This window comes from Gossypium hirsutum, chromosome D01 (assembly GCF_007990345.1).
Source record: "Gossypium hirsutum isolate 1008001.06 chromosome D01, Gossypium_hirsutum_v2.1, whole genome shotgun sequence".
In the NCBI taxonomy this organism is placed as follows: domain Eukaryota; kingdom Viridiplantae; phylum Streptophyta; class Magnoliopsida; order Malvales; family Malvaceae; genus Gossypium; species Gossypium hirsutum.
The window spans coordinates 760,580-779,480 of record NC_053437.1 but is presented as its reverse complement, the minus strand read 5'-3'; the positions used below and the strand labels follow the sequence as shown (position 1 = coordinate 779,480).

The following is an 18,901-nucleotide window of genomic DNA, read 5'->3' as shown; positions in this document are numbered from 1 at the left end:
AATATATACTCAAATATGAACATGTAAATATGATCTTCAAATATATAAATATAAAAAACATTGAACAGACACTCAAACTCGAGTTTGAGCGACCATTAAATCATTAGTATGTTGGTCAGATGTCAAACAACCATTTCGGATACATACTCATATATAAATATTATAATAAATTTTATTATTATTATTATTATAAATAATAAAACAAACATTCGAGCCGATCAAACCTAAACCGGACTTAGATAAGAACAAATCCAAAAAGGTTTTAAAAAAATCCAAACCATGACTCAATCCAATCCATAAACACAACTTGGCAACACAATTTGAAGGAAATTTTCATAAAATGTGGAAAAAAAGCCTCTACTCTCTATTGAAAAGTTTGAAGGTTTTAACAACACAATTTGAAGGAAATTTTGACACCTTTAATGGGTGATGGAAAAAATTCAGTACTTTTTTAGGTTATCAACAACCATTCATCATCTAACAGATGTACCGAAACAAACATGAATGAATGATCATTTTCCGACAAACTCTAGTGACGGTGATGGTAAGCAATGATCTTGATACAATACAACAATGCTGAGAGCAAAGATATGGTGGTGGGCACAAACCTGCCGGGGAAGGATCATCATCTTCGTAGTAGTAGTAGTGCCAAAATAATAAGCTGAAGAAACCGGAGATAGGTATGGTGCATGAAAAGAAATCAAGATTTGGCATCTTGGGGCTTGCCGGTTATTCGGATTCTCAACTTTCTGTCGTGGTTTAACACGGCGCTTACACCCTCAACTACTAAGACAATCTGCAAAATAAGGTCAAAGTAAGGGGCATAATCATGTCTTCATATCCTCGAAAACAAAAACTCTCCAACTACCATGGAGGTCCTTGTACTAGAAATCAAATTGCATTGTCCCTTTGACTTAAAAAATAGACAAATTAATCCTTGTACGTTAGACAAAAGAGCAAATTGATCATTTCTATTGAAGTTTTCATCCATTTCTATAATTAAAAATTAACATGGCTAACAGAAAAACTAGACAATTACACTGACATGCCACATGTACCTCATTCTAACCTAGCCCAATTTTTAATGGTAAAAATGGACAAAATTTTTAACAAAGAATCAGTTTGCTCTTTGATCTAAGATACAGAGATTAATTTGCTCATTTTTTGAGTACATGGAGCAAAATGCAATCTGACTTCTAATACAAAGACCTCCATGATACTTTTATCGACTAAATTACAATTTCGAATGCCATTTGGGATATCGTCCATAAATAACAAGAAAGCTAATTTGTTGACATTGGAATTTCATTTTCAACAACTGATAGCAAGTTACAGATAAAAAAACAATGAATCAAAAATAGAAGTAACTCACCTGCAAGCAAGCATAAACCATAGCTGTCGTGAAGTAGAAGTTTGCATTGCCTGTGCCCTGTAAATTTCAGTACGTCAATAGCAGTCCTAAGCTACATTGGTCAGACTTGTGTGAGCGTTGGATAAGGGTATGTGTCCTATGTGTATTTTCATTTGGAGAGCCTTTGGAGGGTCATATCCCATACCCATGTCCGAGAATATGTCAAGCACGGATTTCAAACATGGGTACTTAACGAAAAATGAAGAGTCGGAGCAACATAGATATTAAAGAATTAAGAAGAGATGTACCCTCCATATCCATAGGTTGTGCATGACAGGGCTAAGAAGAGAAACCCCGACATATCCACAGAAGAGGAAGAGAGAGAATTGCATATCTGTAAGGAAGAGATAAGGCTTAAAATACGAAACAATGATAATTTTCATTCAATATCGGAAAAGATTCTATTAACTTGCCTGCTAATTCGTTAACAAACCAACCCAACAAACCCAAGTACAGCGCTGAATCTCCAACCTAATTGATATTAAAGCACAAAAGGTTAGGGAATAACCAATCTGGTTTGTCATATTAAATAAACCAAGTTCTCATGAATAGGAAAAATAACGTTCCAGAAAGAAAATGACACTGTACAAGCCACAATCTCGCCACAGTTACTTACTACATGCATAGGTGATGCAATGTGAACCAAGACGAGCAATATTTAGATCTCATCTCAAGTAAACTTACATCATTGAAGCTAGTGCATTCAAACTAGAATATAATGTCAATAAAGTATGGCAACATTCGACCAACATTGAAGGATGCTTTTGGTTTTGGATATTTAAATAATATTCATGCTCAAGGAGGGTGGCACAGGCAGTCATGTTTCCATATCTGACATTGCCAATTAAGGCATGAGTGACATATTTACTCACTCAATGTGGATTTTATCCAAGATACTATCTGCTACAGCAATCATCATTTAACCAAGTGCATTACAAGCATCTAGAAAAAAAAATAAGTGCACTTCATCATCTACCCTAATTCGAGGAACTACTTTATTGCACCAACTATATTATTATTTAGCTCATGTCGCATGTATGGGTAGTACATAACTAAAATCACAAGTTGATGGTGTTGCATGTTAAAATTTCATAAAATAGTTATGAAGAAAAAAGGTAAAAGTAGAACAGCCAAAAAGATACACTGAGAACTTACTGATGGATAGGACTTGAGCATGGAACATATGGCAACGTATACAAAAGCCAAGTAGCAGGGCCGGTGTCGAAGCCGAATTGCTAATGGCAATATCATAAATAAAATATTGACATGGAAAACTATCAAAAAGAAGTTCCTGAAAAATTCAAAAACTTCGGCAAAGAAGTACCTGCCACAACATATCAGGGACATGAGACTGTAAGTTGTGATCAACTTAAGCTGTGTATCCCAAAGATAAATTTGAACTCACCATAAGACACCGATATTTGGAGATAAATCTTCCACGGTGAGGATGAATCCATATGTACTACAAAACCAGCCACACATAATGAACAGTCAATTTTTTATACGGCAATCTAGTTTGAGTTATAAGCAATAAAATGTCAAATGACATAATTTGTACCTTTTAAACATCTCCCATAGACCACCAAACTGTTTCAAAGAAATGCCACACAGAACCAACACATAGACTGACCACAGAAAAGCCCAAAATGCAAAATGAATGATTGGTCCCCATGAGAAACCAGGAGGGAGCTTCGACTGATTCAACACTTCTTTTTGTTGGTGCCTTTGCAGAAACAATTTCCTAGGAGGAGAATCTGGACCACATCCTAATAAAAAGATCACCTGTGAGAAAACTGAACAATGAATATATGTCTTGGAGATTTTGTTATGTTGAGGAAGCTGAACAAAGAAATTTGAAAACTATCTCATGCATGTTAAGCAATTCTATGGATACAGATAGGTATAACAAAAAGAAAGATGTACCGGAATTATCAGAATAGCAGGATAAAGAGACAAATGAGTTGCAATGACCCACCCAAAAGCCGCCAAGGGAATAAGTCCTGCAATCCATAAAAAGCATTATTTAGTACCAAAATATGCAAGAAGAGTACAAAATACACACTAAATCCATATGTACGTTAATAGTTGCTAATCCCAACTCATAATTTCACAGAAAAATTTCAACAAATGATGATCCAAAAGTAACCACGTGTAATAATTTCCATTTATAGCGACATTAAAACGTAGCAGCACACACATAAACACTGTTTCAACAAATAGATACAGGCTGGAAACATCTCCAAAACAAACGAAATGTTGCCCAGGCTTGACTCTGTCCCTCAAGTAACATTTAACATTGAGCTGCATCTCAACCCTGCCACTTATGTGCATTTTTGGTTACCCTTAATTAAAATGAACAGTTGATTATTTGAAACACTTATTGTGAAAGTAGGTTATCATAAAAAATGTAAATTTGTATGATGTTTATCTACTCCATATGCTAAAAATTTTGAGGATGCTTGCGTCAGACACTCCAAATGCATGTAGATACTTGATATCCATGCCATTTTTAACTCGAGATTAAAGGTTGTGATTAACAAATCAGGTAGCATAAGGATATGAGATGGGAACAATGAACAGAAGTTGTAGCAGAAACAGATATAAAGGGTTTTAACCACCATAAGAATGAACTCTCAATCCATTGGTTTACAAGCATCCAAGAGATTAGCAGATATGAATTTATTTCTCAAGAACAAAGTGACAAATTCAACGAAGAAACAGAAGAGGAAATCAAAACAAAGTAGAATAGTGTTCAAAGAAAACACACCCATACACATACACATAGAAGCACAGTAATCAACTATCAGGAAGGACATTGCGGCCTTTTAGAAATCTCTTACGTGAACATGCTCCATAAAGGCACAGAATAACAGCCATATTTTCAATTGGTGATGTCGACAAGCCCACACATGCAACTATCGTGAAAGGATTACATAAGTAGATAAGAGCGGCAATATCTCCCGAAAAGAGGAACTCTGGTTGAAAAACAATAACTAAGTTCATCAGCTTCAGACAAGAAAAAAAAGAGAGGAAGTAAACATACATTTAACTATAATTTTCACATACTGAAGAATTTACCTGAAACATCTATTTGTTTAACAAGGTCTAATGATTCCAAACCACGAAGATAAGCGAGCCGAAGGTTTTGCCCAGTAGCACGAATAAGCATTGCACTAACAACATCTGCAATCACAGAAACCAAACTGTATCCAAAAATGTGTAGGTATTAACTACCTGAGCAAACAAATACACAATTTTTATTAAGAAACAACAATGGCCATACTCCAAAAGTCTAAAGAATTTATCAACATTTTGCCTTAAAACACATCAAAATTATCACTAATGCAAATAACAGAAAAGGTTTTACCTGTACAAAAGATGATTTGGCTGTCCTTCAATTCTGAACCACCCAAAAAAAAAACCCAAATTACTAAAATCAATAAGAACTGTAAATTTAAAAAAAAAAAGATTAGAGTCAGACAATAAGCTGAATGGCACCTCTTAACGGTGAGAGGACCAAGAAGAGACAATAACAAAGGTGAACCATGGTACATAGATCCTGAAAAACATAAAACCAAAAAAAAAAAATCAAGTACATTTCTAATTTTTTATCGAATTAATATGAAAATGTTGAACAAACCTGCATAAGAAGACATAGACGACTGCTTTAACCAGTAACCTTCAGCCACTGCACCCAAAAAATTCAAAATAAAGGGGGGAAATTAAGCTAAAAAGAAGAGGGAATTTGATTTTTTTTATAGTGAATGAGAAAAGAAAAAAAGAGGATGATTACGGCGGCGGAAGCTGGTGAGCGGAGTGGAAACTTCGGGACGAGAAGATAGATTGAGGTTTTTGGGGAAGTAAATTAGAATCAATCTGAAGATGATCGAAGCTATCACCCAATTCCAAAACGAAAACGATCGTATTTTCTTCTTCAGTTTTTCCATTTTTTTTTTTGCTTTATGATTGATTGAATTGATTTCAGAGTGAAGAGAGAACTGGGCTCGATGCTCGAAGATGAAGATCACGACACACACAAAAAAGGGGTAACTGGGAATTTGCCGGATCTCAGTGAAAACGTGGTTTAGAACGACGACGCCGCCGTAGCAGATTTGAGTTTTTTGAAAGGTTTTTGATCTTTGGGTTATAACCTATATGAAAATTTTGGGTCAATAAAACATGGCCCAAATTCTTTACTATTCAAATGGAATTAGATCCGCCATTGATTTCTTCCTTAATTTTCATTTCAATGCACTGAAATTAAATAATAATAATAAAGTAAATTTATCATAGAGTCCTTGTATTATTAGTTGGATTGAATTTTGTCTCCCCTACAAAAAGTATAGGCAATTTTCATATATATGCTAGATCAAAGAATAAACGGGTCATCAACAATTCTATCCATTTTTATTATTAAATATTGATCTTTATATGTTAAGATGAGGTATATACAGAATACCTTCAAGGGCATAACCAAATAGGCACGCAAGGGCTTTGGTCCCTTCTTGGCTAAATGGAAAAATTATTTTATAACCCTTTCTAAAATTAAAAATTTCAATTTAATCTTTTTCTTAACCTTTGATGAAATAGAACTTTTAAAATTTTAGCCCTTCTAAAAATTTAATAATTTAATTTAAGCATTTTAATACAAGATTTTTAGCTTCCCCTCCCTCAAATTATATCATCTTGGCTCTACCTCCCTTAAACCAAATTTCTAATCTCGTGCATGCCATGTAAAATTATCTAATTATTTTGTCAACCATATCAATTTTTAATAGTAGAAATAAAATATTTTTATTAAAAAAGACTACTTTGCTCTTTAGTACATAGACTTCCACGATATTTTTATTAAAAATTAACTTTTGTATAAGAAATTATACATATGAGTATAAGTGTGACCATCAATTAGATTTTTATTTGCTTTTCGTTACGAAAGTTGAATTTGTTTATTTGTTCTTTACTTGAATATATTATTTAAATTGAATAATAATAAATATTTATGAAAAGTGAGTCAAACCTTGAGAATCAAAGGCCTCATGGGCGCAATCACATTTATAATTATAATCATTGTCCAATAGGTCATATGTAATAACAAGCTTGACCAATTAATTATTGAACCATAATACCACGAGGTTGATGCTTTTAAGCACTTTGAGTCTTATAAATGGAAACACAATTTTACCAAATAATAAAACAACACTTCACATTTGACTAGTGAATTAATACAAACCCATTAGATTGAATCCAGAAGACCAAATCACTTGTAACATGAAAATCCATATCAGTAAAACATAGGAAAGTTGCATATATACAAAACAAAAGCTAGGCTTGTATATATCATGTCCCATCGCCAGCTGAGAATCCGAATCAAGCACAAAAAGGCAAGCAAATTAAAACATACTCCAACAACCTCATTCCACCTCAAACTCAACTTTGAATCCTAAATTTCTCAACTCTGAGTCATAAAGTTTCAAGCCAGCCAAACCCAACTCATACCAAGCTTTGAAGAACAAACCCTGGTTTCCATTCTCTAAGATGCTTGAATTCAACTCCATCAAACCCTAATTCTCGATTACTTGGATTCAAATGCAAAATCCATGTTACTCAGATTCATGTGCAAAAGTCAAGGACTACGTCTAACACAAGCACAAATCCGTTCCCTACTAAACATTTTCAGCTATTCAAATACATTATCCTAAACCTACATCCATCCAAATACATGCATAAGCACCAAGTTTCTTAAGATTAAAAGAAAAAATAAGAGTCGAAATAAAATTAAATACAACCAGTATCAAATCTATAAAACAATTGCATTTAAGCCGATTGACATAGTCATAGATCACGACTGCTACCCAAAGAATCAATCAAGAAGCAAAATATTTAAAATTGTAAATGCCTCTATTGATGCTGAAAGATCTCAAGTTTTAGGGTTTTAAGCATACGAAGTACTTTATAATTCCCCCCCCTAACTATATTTTTAGCTACAAAAATATCTTTCTTCTACCAAATTTTTTCACTAGATTTTGCCAAAAAAACCCACAAATTCAATCATTCATTTTCTAGCAATGATGACCCCCATTTTCCATTTCCATCAGTTTCTTTCCTCTAAAGGGAGCAACAACCATTACAACTCACACAATACACTTAAAAAACAACCCACCCTGTACATCAACAAAAGATAAAAAGAAGAAAAAAGGTTCATACATTCAACATTTAATACACTGAAAATCCACATCTAAACTTTTTTTAATTTGTTAGCAATGTTAGTAAATCTACCTCATCTATAATCTCCACTTGGATTTCCCCTCAAAATCTCAGCTGTCAAGCTTCGAAACATGTAACTCATGCCTTTATGACCGAGCATCATCAGCATCAGAATCACTTCCCGAAGAACTCCCAGAATCGGAACCTGCAATAACAACAATCAATCTCTTGTGCAATTTCGGCCCATCATTCCAAAAATATGGAATTGAGTTGGGTAATCATACCGCTTGACGACGATGAACCACTGCTTGAACTGCTGGAGCTGCTTGAACTGCTACTGGCACGGTCATTATCTTTCTCGATCTCCACAGGTGGAAAACTGCTCATTGGCATTTCATCCCCGATGTCAACATCTTCATCGCCGGCATCACCTTTCTTCGGCTTCTTCATATCCATTGCAACATCCATCTTCTCCACAGTTGTTTCTCTCTGTAATTTCCATCATTCTCTAATTAATTTAAAAATACAAATCATCAAATTCATATAAAACAATCACAATATGGTTAGCGCTTACCCTATTGCTGTCATTAGATGCAACATTGTTCGCCATCAAAGCTTGTCGCTTGATCTTGCTGACCATCTTCTTATAATTAGTGACGAACCGATCCAACTCCCACAGTGTCTCCGTATCCATTGCCTCGATATCGAGCTCAATCTCATCCCCATCTTGCCTCAAATGCCCGTTCCTTTTCCTTATAATATGAACAACATTATCCATCTTCTCCTGTGGTAAGCTCTGCAATCCAATCCCCAACTTTTGCTTCTCCTCCATTGTCATTTCCCTCTTGTTTGGATCCTTAGCTTTCGGCTTTGGCAGCTTCACTGGCTTAACCGGTGGAGGCCTCACCGGAGAAGCCATCCTTTCTGGCGGCTGCAACTGCATCTGCGATGGTGGTGCATTCTGGTTCGACACAGAGCCCGAAACCCCTCCAATTTTATCAGATCTTGACGCAATGTTAATGGAATCTTCCTTATCAATTTCCCAATCTTTCTTCATTCTCTCAGCTTCCCCGTGATCCCAAGAACTTGCTTGTAACTCTTCCTCGTAATAATTCATTTCTTGTGGATCTTCTTGCTCTTCCAATTTCAAACCCAAAGGGCGGAACAATTCCTCGAATCTCGCAAGAAGCTGCTCAGCCAACGCATAAACCTCATGCCCTTTTGGATTATACAACATGGCATTATTGAAAGTCAGCCTTACATCAGCTGCGAAATCTAATGGAGACCCATAAAAGTTCTTCGTCAGCCTCGATTTAACAGTGCCCAGATCCATGGGGTTCTTGATTATAGCATAATAATCATGAAGCCCCAACCCAACGACATCCACCGGTGAATTGAAGATATACCCATGCTTGTGCTTCATCAATTTGCTCAAGATTTGAGAACAATTCTTCATCAAATGAGCCCTAGAAGCTTTCCCGTTCTCTTGAGGGTTCAATCTCTTCAATTCTTTGCTGAGATTTGGAGGCAAAGGCCGTTTGTTGCCAGAAATGTTCTTTTTGGGCAAGGGTTTCTTCGTGGAGCTGAATCTAGCGTGAAAATCATTTGATTGGATTCGATTCTTAAATTCACGAATCTGCTCCAACTCGGAAATCAACCGATTCTTCAGATCAATCAACTCCTTCCTCGTAAATGAGCTGATGGGGAAGCTAACATAAGCGCCGGAGCTGAAATCGTTTATTTTCCGATTAATCGACGACGCATCATCAGAAGCCGCGGATTGAGTCACGGCAGGGGGGTCATCAACGACATGGCCTCCAACGTCATCAAGTTGCGCGAATTGACGGTAGATATGACGTTTCTTGTTGAATTTAGGGTTAGGGTTTGGTTTTTTCGCTGTAAAGGGAGCTTTGCCCATGAAATCGACAACACTGTTCTTCGGCTGTGGTGGCCAATTTGACTCACTTCGATTCGCCAACACTGCCAACGCCATTAAATTCCCGAGAGCCGGTAGGGTTCCGGCGAGGGTTTCCCAATTGGGACCCGAAAACTAGAAACATGAAATCGATCAAGCGCGGCCTCCACGTGCCGATTAACCAATGCAACCAAGAATTCAACAAAGGGAAAAAAATTCAAAAATTTAATTTCTTTTCTTTTAATAATCTAAAAGTAAAAAGATTAGGGTTTCGGATCTAACCCCTTTCGAATCGATAGAGCGAGGAACAATCGAAGGATAGGGTCGCTTCTTAAAGGCGATGAGATCTGCCCGTTTGAGTTTCGGGCAGTATTTTGGCCGTTAGATGGAGTTTCATTTTTGATCCAACGGCTGTTAGTGATTTGGAAGGTGAGGAGAAGGCTGGCCATGTGATTTGGCATGGACGGTGTAGATGGGAAGTAGGAACACGTGTAAAAAGGAGAGTCCGTTGATGGGGATCGTATATTTTGGGTTTAGTTTTGGGGTGAATTTGGGGTGCATGTGGCGTGAAATTTAGGGTTTTTCATATGGGTGCGGGGCCCACAGGGGTGATGACGTGGATTATAAAGCCGAATTTTGATGGTCCGGCTCAAGCCGGAAGCCGCACTTTGGCATGTGTATTCCGCACGTGGGGATTTTGACACTGTAGTACTGTAATAGTTTAGTGTAAACTACAGTAGTGACTCAGTTATGGTTATTTTCTTTTTTGGTCATCCAACTATTAGTAAATTTCTTTTTTGGTCACCTAACTATGAAAAGTTACAAAATGGTCATTCAACTATTCAAATTTGTTTTTTTATGACCCAACTATCTTAGATTTTTGGGTGTTTCTACTTTTACGTTAGCACATTGATAATCAAAAAAGACAAAATTGAATTGTTGGGCGACCATTTTGTAACTTTTCTCATAGTTGAGTGACCAAAAAAAATTTCTAATAATTAGGTGACCCTTTTGTAACTTTTCATAGTTAGGTTACCTCTACTGTAGTTTACTCGATAGTTTTAAATGTTAAATTCTATTATTAGTCTCTATATTTTTTGAAAATTGTGGATTTAAATATGCATATACTGAGATTTAAACCTGCGCCAATTAGATTAGTAAAACATTAAATTCACCACTCAACCAAAGTCTCATTTTCATGTATTTTATAGATTTTTATTTTAATATGCACGATTTATTATCTTAATCAGTTGTATATTTTAATAATGCATTTGATTGAGTTTGTGTCATAACTTAACTCGATATTAACTTAAGATTGATGACAACACAATGATAAATAATTTAGTCTTATTTTTTTATTTTAATATGGTGCATATTTCATGTGTTATTACTATTAATTAGTTTCAAACCATTTGCTTTATTAAACTTTGTATGTTGTTTTCAAACACACAATTTATTCTAAATTTGTGGTTTCCACACGCATACGCACGTGATATGATTTATATTAATAAAGTTGTTAATTGAGTTTGTATCACAAGTCAACTCGATACTAACTCACAATTGATAACAATGCCCTAATAAATAATTATAGTGCATTTAGTATTAGGGTAAACTATCAAAACAGTCACTTTTGTTTGACTCAGGTTACATTTTAGTCACTTATGTTTGAAATGTTACGTTTTAGTCACTTACGTTATCGTGTTGTAACATTTTAGTCACTGAGTCGTTAATTGTCGACAATGGTGTAACGGTAAGTTGATGTGACACGTTAAACTATCATTTCAAACGAAAATTTTAAGTTAAATTCTACAATTGGTTCATATATTTTTTCATTTTCAACAATTTAAAAAATTTCTTTTATGTTCTTCTAACTTTTTTTTCCATTCTCTTATGCTTCTCCCTCTATTTTCCTCCCTTTTTCATTTCTTTTAACATAGTTTTTCTATGCTTTCCATTTGTAACTAGTCCACAAGCTCGCTTCACTCAAAAAAATTAAATTGTTCAAAAAAATAAAACATAGAAAAACTATGTTGAAAGAAATGGAGAATGGAGGAAAACAAAGGGAGAAGCATAAGAGAATGGAAAAGAAATAAAGTTAAAAAAACATAAAAGAAAAAAATTAAATTGCTCCAAACGAAAAAAATATGGGGACCGATTGTATAAATTAACCTAGAATATTTGTTTGAAATGATGATTTAACGTGCCACATCAGTTTATTGTTACACCATTAACAAAAACTAACGGCTCAATGACTAAAATGTTACAACATGATAACATAAGTGACTAAAACGTAACATTTCAAACATAAGTGACTAAAATGTAACCAGAGTCAAACAAAGGTGACTATTTTGGTAGTTTACCCTTAGTATTATTAATACGATGCATTTATGTGTTTAAATTTCATTATATTCACAATTTAATTTATTATTTTATTTTAATATCGTACACATTTCATATATTATTATAATTATTTAGTTCAAAATCATATGCTTAATTGTTTATTGTATGTTAATTTTAAACACACGTTTGTGCTTTAAATTTGTGGTTTCCACAGGTGATAGGATTTCTCTTATTTTTTCTAAGGTATTCACTAAAGCAAGCATAGTGATTAATTTTCCGCGTTCTGTAAGCCGATCAAAGAAGTAGACATTGACCATGAATTATAAAGCTGCTCCATACTCAAAACGAATATTTTTAATTTTTTATTATTTCTTTTGAAATTTTATGGTGTTATAATATTGTTTTAATTTTTAATTATTTTGTAATTATTCTTATATTGAGGCTACTCTTTTTTTGTCTAAGTTGACATTGACCTAGTCAATTGATTCTATATTGTGGTTTGAACTTAACAATTGTTCCTACATCGAGTCTAAAATTTGGAGCTTTCAAGAAAACATCAAACCCTGATATAAGAATAATAGCAAAGTTCAGAGATTGACTTGAAAAAGAAATTCAGGCCCCAATATGAGATTAGTTGCCAAATTTAAATCCCCAAAAGTAATTTAACCCTAAAAAAACTCAACTTGAGAGTAGAGGCAAGGGTTATTCACATGGGTTTTTTTTTTTTGAACAATTTTATTATAAGTTTTAATTATATCTGATCTTTTTTATGCAGTATTTAAAATTACCTATAACTCCTCTCTAACTTATAAGTAGAAGGATAATGTGTTTCAACACACTAAAACTCATATCCTCAATAGATAATAATACTCAATCGACTATTCATGATTTTTAAAAGCTTAGAAAAATGGAGAGAAAATAGAGATGTTATCGCAAATGCCGAATGTGTGAAGTAAAAAGGCCGTAAAATATGGTAATAAAATGGTCCTTTGTTGGGCAACCCCTTGGTTTGGGTTTTTTTATTTATTTATGCAATGGGCCAAAATCGTGTGGAGATATTAGTTTCTTTAATGAGCTAAAAATGGAGTTTTATATTTAAGTCCTCAACAGTAAATTAATCGAAAAATTACAGGAAAAAATATTTTTTATAAACTACGTAGGTTGTTAAAATATTAGTAAGGTTACATTTTAGTCATTTAATTTTAAAAAGTTACAAAATTATCACTTTTGTTCTAAAGTTTTTATTTAAGTCATTGAGTTGTTAAAATTATTGTTATTAAGGGTGAGCGTTGATAGAATCGAGTGAAAAAATTTCGAGTTGACGAGCCTCATTTTATCATCCTAAGTCAATTTAAACTTTTTATTTGAGTCAATTGAAATAAAATTCGAGTTGAGTCAAATCGAGTGAAATTGTTCAAGTTAAATTAAAAAAAAATTAACATGTCAAATTAAAATCTTGTTATAGTATAACTAATCCCATGCTAGAAACATAAATTTGAAACCGTATATATTTGAAAACTCTTTCAAAGTAGTTTCAAAGTAGAATAAGAGAAAAAAAAATAAGATACTTTAGTATGATAAGATTTACCTATTTAGTCCTCAAAATCATTATTTGGAATTTTTTAACTTTTTATATATTATTTAGAATTTTTATTTTTTTTATTTTTATAAATATTTTGAATATTTTAAAACCATTTTGATTTTTTTATATTTTTTTGTTAAGAGAAACCAATTTGATCATCTTTTATATTTATAGGGGGCAAAGGATATTTACGCAAAATTGTTATTCGAGTTATTCAATTTGTAAAATTCAACTCGACTCGAACTCGAAAAACTGAATTACTTATTTGAGTTGACTCGAAAAAATTAAATAACTTGAATAACTTGATTCGATTAACTCGAAATTTGAAAAAATAATTGATTTTTTCGAGTTAAATTAAGTTTTGCTCACCCTAGTTTGCACCGCCTCCATCAATCAAAATATATCATTTCCCTTCTCTTTTGTAATTCAGTTTTTTTTTTTCATGAACAATTTTAAACTTCACAAATTTATGAACCAAAATTTAAATGACTTTCTTCTTCGATATTTGACATTGACCATCAGATCAATTTGGATCTAAGGTAATGTATGTTCTTCTACTCGTCAATGGGGACTGATCCACCATATCAATTGTCAAATTATCGCTTGATTCTTGGTAGCTGAATTTTTTTTAAGAAAAAAACTTAACAACTCAGTGATTTAAAGAAAAACATTCGAATAGTTTTGCAACTTAATGAAAACTTTCAAATACTTCAGTGACCATGTTGTAAATTTTTGAAGTTGAATAACTAAAACGTAAACTTATTAATAGTTTAGTGACCTTGGTGTAGTTTACCCTTTTATAATTAAGTCTTTAACATTAATTTGGTTGGAAAATTACGAAAAAAGAAGTTTTTTTTATAACACAATAAATATTATTAATATAATAATTTCATCTTTTCTATATTTTTTTATATGGAATCTATAAAAATTAATTTATACTCATAATAATAACTACACATTATAAGACTTAAATATATACAATGATAAAATGGTAATTTCATCTAGTGAAGCAGGGTGAGGTGATGCAATCAATTGTCATAACTGTTCTATACGAATTATTAGAAAGAAAATCCACTCTGTCTCACCCCACATCCACTTTTTAAAAGAAAAAGTTCACCCTACTCGAAATGGATCGGTTTAGAATTCATGGGGCGATTTGGGTTTTACTATCCCTAATTGAATATGGGCACCAACCCAAGTAGATCTTGGCAAGTGTCGCATAGCCTATAAATGATAACTCTCACTAAATTGACCAAATATGATAAACAATTATTTTTCATTGCGTTAAAATATCTGAGAGGTCCCCATATTACAAAGACTTGATCAAATTAGCTTTTCTATTATTAAATGGGTCAATTTAGTCCCTAAACCATTAAAAAAGACCAAAAAATTCAAATGGTAACAAAACCAACATTTACTATATAAAAAATGTATTGAAAATTCGACCCCTTTTAGTACCCTGTAACCCGACCCACAAAATCGACATCAACCAATATAAAATCAAAGGGATAACCCACTCCTCCCCTTGGAATTCGTATTCAAATTGATAAGAACATAAATATACAATCTTCTCAATCATAAAGAGACGTATTAATTGTAAGTCTTAACAAACGGACCACATCCTAAAAAGATTAGCTGAGCTCATGCGTGATTTTCCCAACACAGACATGAGTGGTATCAAATTGCTTAGTACAAGTCAACAACATGTTCACTTCCAACATATACGACAACAATGTCCTAATTCGATGTAACCCTTTTGGTTGTATACTTTGTATTTTAGTTACCCATTTTTCTATTTATATAAGCAAACTCTATATCTCAATCCATGAGGGTTGCAGCACCTTCAGAAATACAAGAAAGATGGCTGGTTCAGGACATGAAAACGGCGCCGTTTCAATCCGACCGGCGGACAACCTTGCCGTTTTCGAGGTTTCCAAGAAACCCAAGAAGAACAAGTTCGCTCTTGGTTGTGCCATGCTTGCTTCTTTGACATCCATGTTACTCGGTTATGGTAAATCAATATTCCATTTTTAAGTTTTCTTTTGGTAAATTACACCCAAGTCACTAAACTATAGGTGGGTTTATATTCTGGTCCTTAACTTAAAAAAGTTACAAAATGTTCATTGAACTATTCGAAAGTTTTCATTTAAGTACCTAAGATATTTGAAAGTTTTTATTTAAATCACTAGGTTGTTAAGACGATTTGACTATCGGTATGATAGATCAATACTCATTAATGAGTAAAAGAACATACATTAGATCAAAGTTGATTAGAAGATTAGTGTCAAAGATTGTAAAAGAAAACTATTTAGATTCTTGTTACAAATTCATGTCAGTCAAAATTGTTTTACTAAAAAACCTAAGCTGTAGAAAAGAAGAGGAATGAGAATTTTAGATTAGTGAGTTAAATGAAAACTTTCGAATATTTTAGTGATTATTTTGGAACTTTTTAGAGTTTAGTGACTAAAACATAAACTTATTAATAGTTTAGCGGCATTAGATGTAATATACCCTTGTTATTTCATTCTTAATTTGTATATATATGTATGATATAGATATTGGGGTGATGAGTGGAGCTATAATATTTATAAAGAAGGATTTGAAAATCAGCGACGTTCAAATTGAAATCCTCGTCGGTGTACTCAACTTGTATTGCCTAGTTGGTTCGATCGTTGCTGGAAACATAGCCGACTGGATCGGTCGTCGGTACACCATCGTGTTGGCCAACGTCATTATCTTCGTGGGATCTCTCTTCATGGGTTTCTCCGTCAACTATGCTTTCCTTATGGTCGGCCGTTTCATCGCCGGTATTGGCGTCGGCTTTGCCATCATGGGTGCTGTTCTTTATAATGCCGAGATCTCCCCCGCTTCTTCCCGTGGTTTCCTCACTTCGTTCCCAGAGGTAATAATTTGATTAATTTTCTAAATTAAGATTATAATTTATAGTTGGGATATTTTTTCTCTAATACTTAAACTTGACAACTAGGTCCGTTTTAGTACATAAACTTGAAAAATATAAAAGTTTGTTGATGTGATACAATCTTGAAGTGTCACATTCAGTGTTTTAATAATCGAATTGGTGGGTAATATGTCAAATCATCGGATCTTGATTCAACTAGTTCAATTGTCGAACCAAAAATAATTAAAATTCATAAAAATAAAAAAAATGTTAAATTGATTCAACTATCGATTTTTATTTCGTTTTTCAATTTTTACTAATTTCAAATAATTTCTGAGTCAATTGATTCAACTCATTTATTTGTATTGTTATATAGATTAGTTATTGGTCCGTTTACTCCGGTCATATTCCAATAACACTAGTCACATCATCAAATCTTGACAGAAATCCAAGTTTATTGACCGAAATGGATCTAGTTGCAAAGTTCAAGAATCAAAGGGACCTAAATACAATTATTCCTTTATAATTAATAATTTTTTTAATGTTTGTAGGTGTGTATTAATGTGGGGATATTATTAGGCTATGTTTCAAACTATGCATTTTCAAAGCTACCGACGAGGATAGGTTGGCGGTTAATGCTCGGCGCCGGAGCCACCCCATCAATTTTCTTAGTTTTCGCCGTTCTAGCCATGCCGGAGTCACCACGTTGGTTAGTCATGCAAGGTAAACTCGGCGAAGCCAAGGTAGTACTTGAAAAAACCCTCGACACCAAAGAAGAAGCTCTGCTCCGGCTCAACGACATCAAAGAAGCCGCCGGAATACCTCAAGATTCCACCGGCGACGTCGTCGTTGTCCAAAAACAAACCAACTCAAACGGGGCATGGAGAGAATTACTTTTACACCCTACACCCACCGTCAAACACATTTTGATTTGCACCGTCGGAATTCATTTCTTCCAACAATCGTCCGGCGTTGACGCCGTCGTATTATACAGTCCAAGAATTTTCGAAAAAGCCGGCATCACATCATCAAACGAACAGTTACTCACAACAGTAGCCGTCGGAATTTGTAAAACGATCTTCATTTTGGTAGCTACGTTTTTGCTTGACAAAAGTGGCCGCCGTGCTTTGCTCTTGATTAGTACCGGTGGCATGGTGGTGTCGTTAGCGACGTTAGGGTTTTCTTTAACGATCATCAACCATTCTGAAGCGAAATTAACATGGGCTATAGCGTTATGTATAACAATGGTTTTGTCTTTCGTAGCGTTTTTCGCCATCGGAATGGGACCCATCGCCGGGATTTACACGTCGGAGATTTTCCCTTTGAAGCTTCGTGCTCAAGGAATTAGTTTAGGAGTGGCAGTGAATAGGGTGACGAGTGGGATCATTGCCATGACTTTCCTTTCGTTATACCAAGCGATTACCATCGGCGGTGCTTTTTTCTTATTCGCCGGCATCGCCGCCGTTGGATGGTTGTTTTTCAATATATGTTTGCCGGAGACACGTGGAAAAACATTGGAGGAAACTGAACGGCTTTTTGGTAATTTGGTAGGTTGGAGGGAAGTGGATAAGAAGATGAATGAAGATAATACTAAACGAACCACTCATGGCCAAGAAGGTAGTGATGGGTAGTGGAAGGATAAGCTTTCATAGATTAGATACCTTAATTACACAAATAAAAAAAAAATTGAATAAAATTTTAATTTGGATAAATTTTGATATTAGTCCTTTACGAAAGTTGTGAATTTAATCTTTATACTTTGATGATTAAATTCTGATGTTAGTCCATATACATTGTGAAAGTTATAGATTTTGTTGTTGATAATAATAAAATATTCTTTTATATTAAAAAACAAGTATCGTCCCCCCTTGGTGGTGGTGGAGGAGGAAAAGACTCGCCACAAACAATTTAAAATAATGAAAGAAAAAAATTATGTCAAAAATCTTGATCAGATGTCATGATAATAATAGGGTTGATAGATATCAAGGGTATATATATATATAGTAGTAGTTAGGTACGAACCAATTTGTTAAAAGATAATCTCTATAATAATATCCTATAATATGAGTTTTTTTTTTTAATTTCAAAATGTCACATCAACAAATTTAATGAAAAACTTTAATAATATTAACAACTGGATCTGATTTTTAAAATCTAAAAAATAGGGGACTAAAAATAAATGTAGAAACATTAAATTTCAAATTTGTGAAGAGTACAAAGACCTATAGTATATTTTAACCAAAATTAATCATTTAATATTTGGAAGTGAACTTTAAAATGTAAAAAATAGAAAGATTAATTTTTTTTAAAAATAATCTAAATTAAAAATTTGTGAAGAGTATAGAAATGTATGATATATTTTAACCAAAATAAAAAAAAAATTCTGTCAAAACCAAAATTCTTAACATCAGAGACTAATCGATTTATGAGAAGTATTGTTTTAATAGGTAAACAATTTACCATGAAATTAACTGTAATTCCATTAGAGACAATCATTAAGGACGAAGGGCCAGTTCTTCATTATTTAAAAAAAGCACTTCTGATTCCAAA

At 33.6% G+C, this 18,901-nt stretch overlaps 3 protein-coding genes across 3 annotated transcripts; 1 reads left to right on the top strand and 2 right to left on the bottom strand.

The window, feature by feature from the left end:
• Positions 1-343: 343 nt before the first annotated feature.
• Positions 344-5,571, bottom strand: LOC107928962 (phosphatidylinositol glycan anchor biosynthesis class U protein). Its single transcript, XM_016860278.2, has 14 exons — positions 5,205-5,571; positions 5,052-5,099; positions 4,910-4,970; positions 4,779-4,811; positions 4,490-4,614; positions 4,252-4,386; positions 3,335-3,411; positions 2,970-3,193; positions 2,817-2,873; positions 2,567-2,735; positions 1,825-1,882; positions 1,660-1,745; positions 1,373-1,429; positions 344-796 (listed from the first exon to the last, which is right to left on the bottom strand). Exons 1-14 carry the CDS (start codon positions 5,356-5,358, stop codon positions 701-703), a joined length of 1,380 nt encoding a protein of 459 aa, XP_016715767.2. The 5' UTR covers positions 5,359-5,571; the 3' UTR covers positions 344-700.
• Positions 5,572-7,466: 1,895 nt separating this feature from the next.
• Positions 7,467-9,835, bottom strand: LOC107928883 (transcription factor GTE7). The gene is made up of 3 exons (XM_016860160.2): positions 8,190-9,835; positions 7,900-8,104; positions 7,467-7,820 (listed from the first exon to the last, which is right to left on the bottom strand). The coding sequence occupies exons 1-3, from the start codon at positions 9,606-9,608 to the stop codon at positions 7,762-7,764; spliced, it is 1,683 nt and encodes a 560-aa protein (XP_016715649.2). The 5' UTR covers positions 9,609-9,835; the 3' UTR covers positions 7,467-7,761.
• A 5,408-nt stretch (positions 9,836-15,243) lies between these two features.
• LOC107928944 (putative polyol transporter 1) lies at positions 15,244-18,063 on the top strand. The gene is made up of 3 exons (XM_016860256.2): positions 15,244-15,463; positions 16,008-16,354; positions 16,903-18,063. The coding sequence occupies exons 1-3, from the start codon at positions 15,313-15,315 to the stop codon at positions 17,980-17,982; spliced, it is 1,578 nt and encodes a 525-aa protein (XP_016715745.1). The 5' UTR covers positions 15,244-15,312; the 3' UTR covers positions 17,983-18,063.
• The last annotated feature ends 838 nt before the right edge of the window (positions 18,064-18,901 follow it).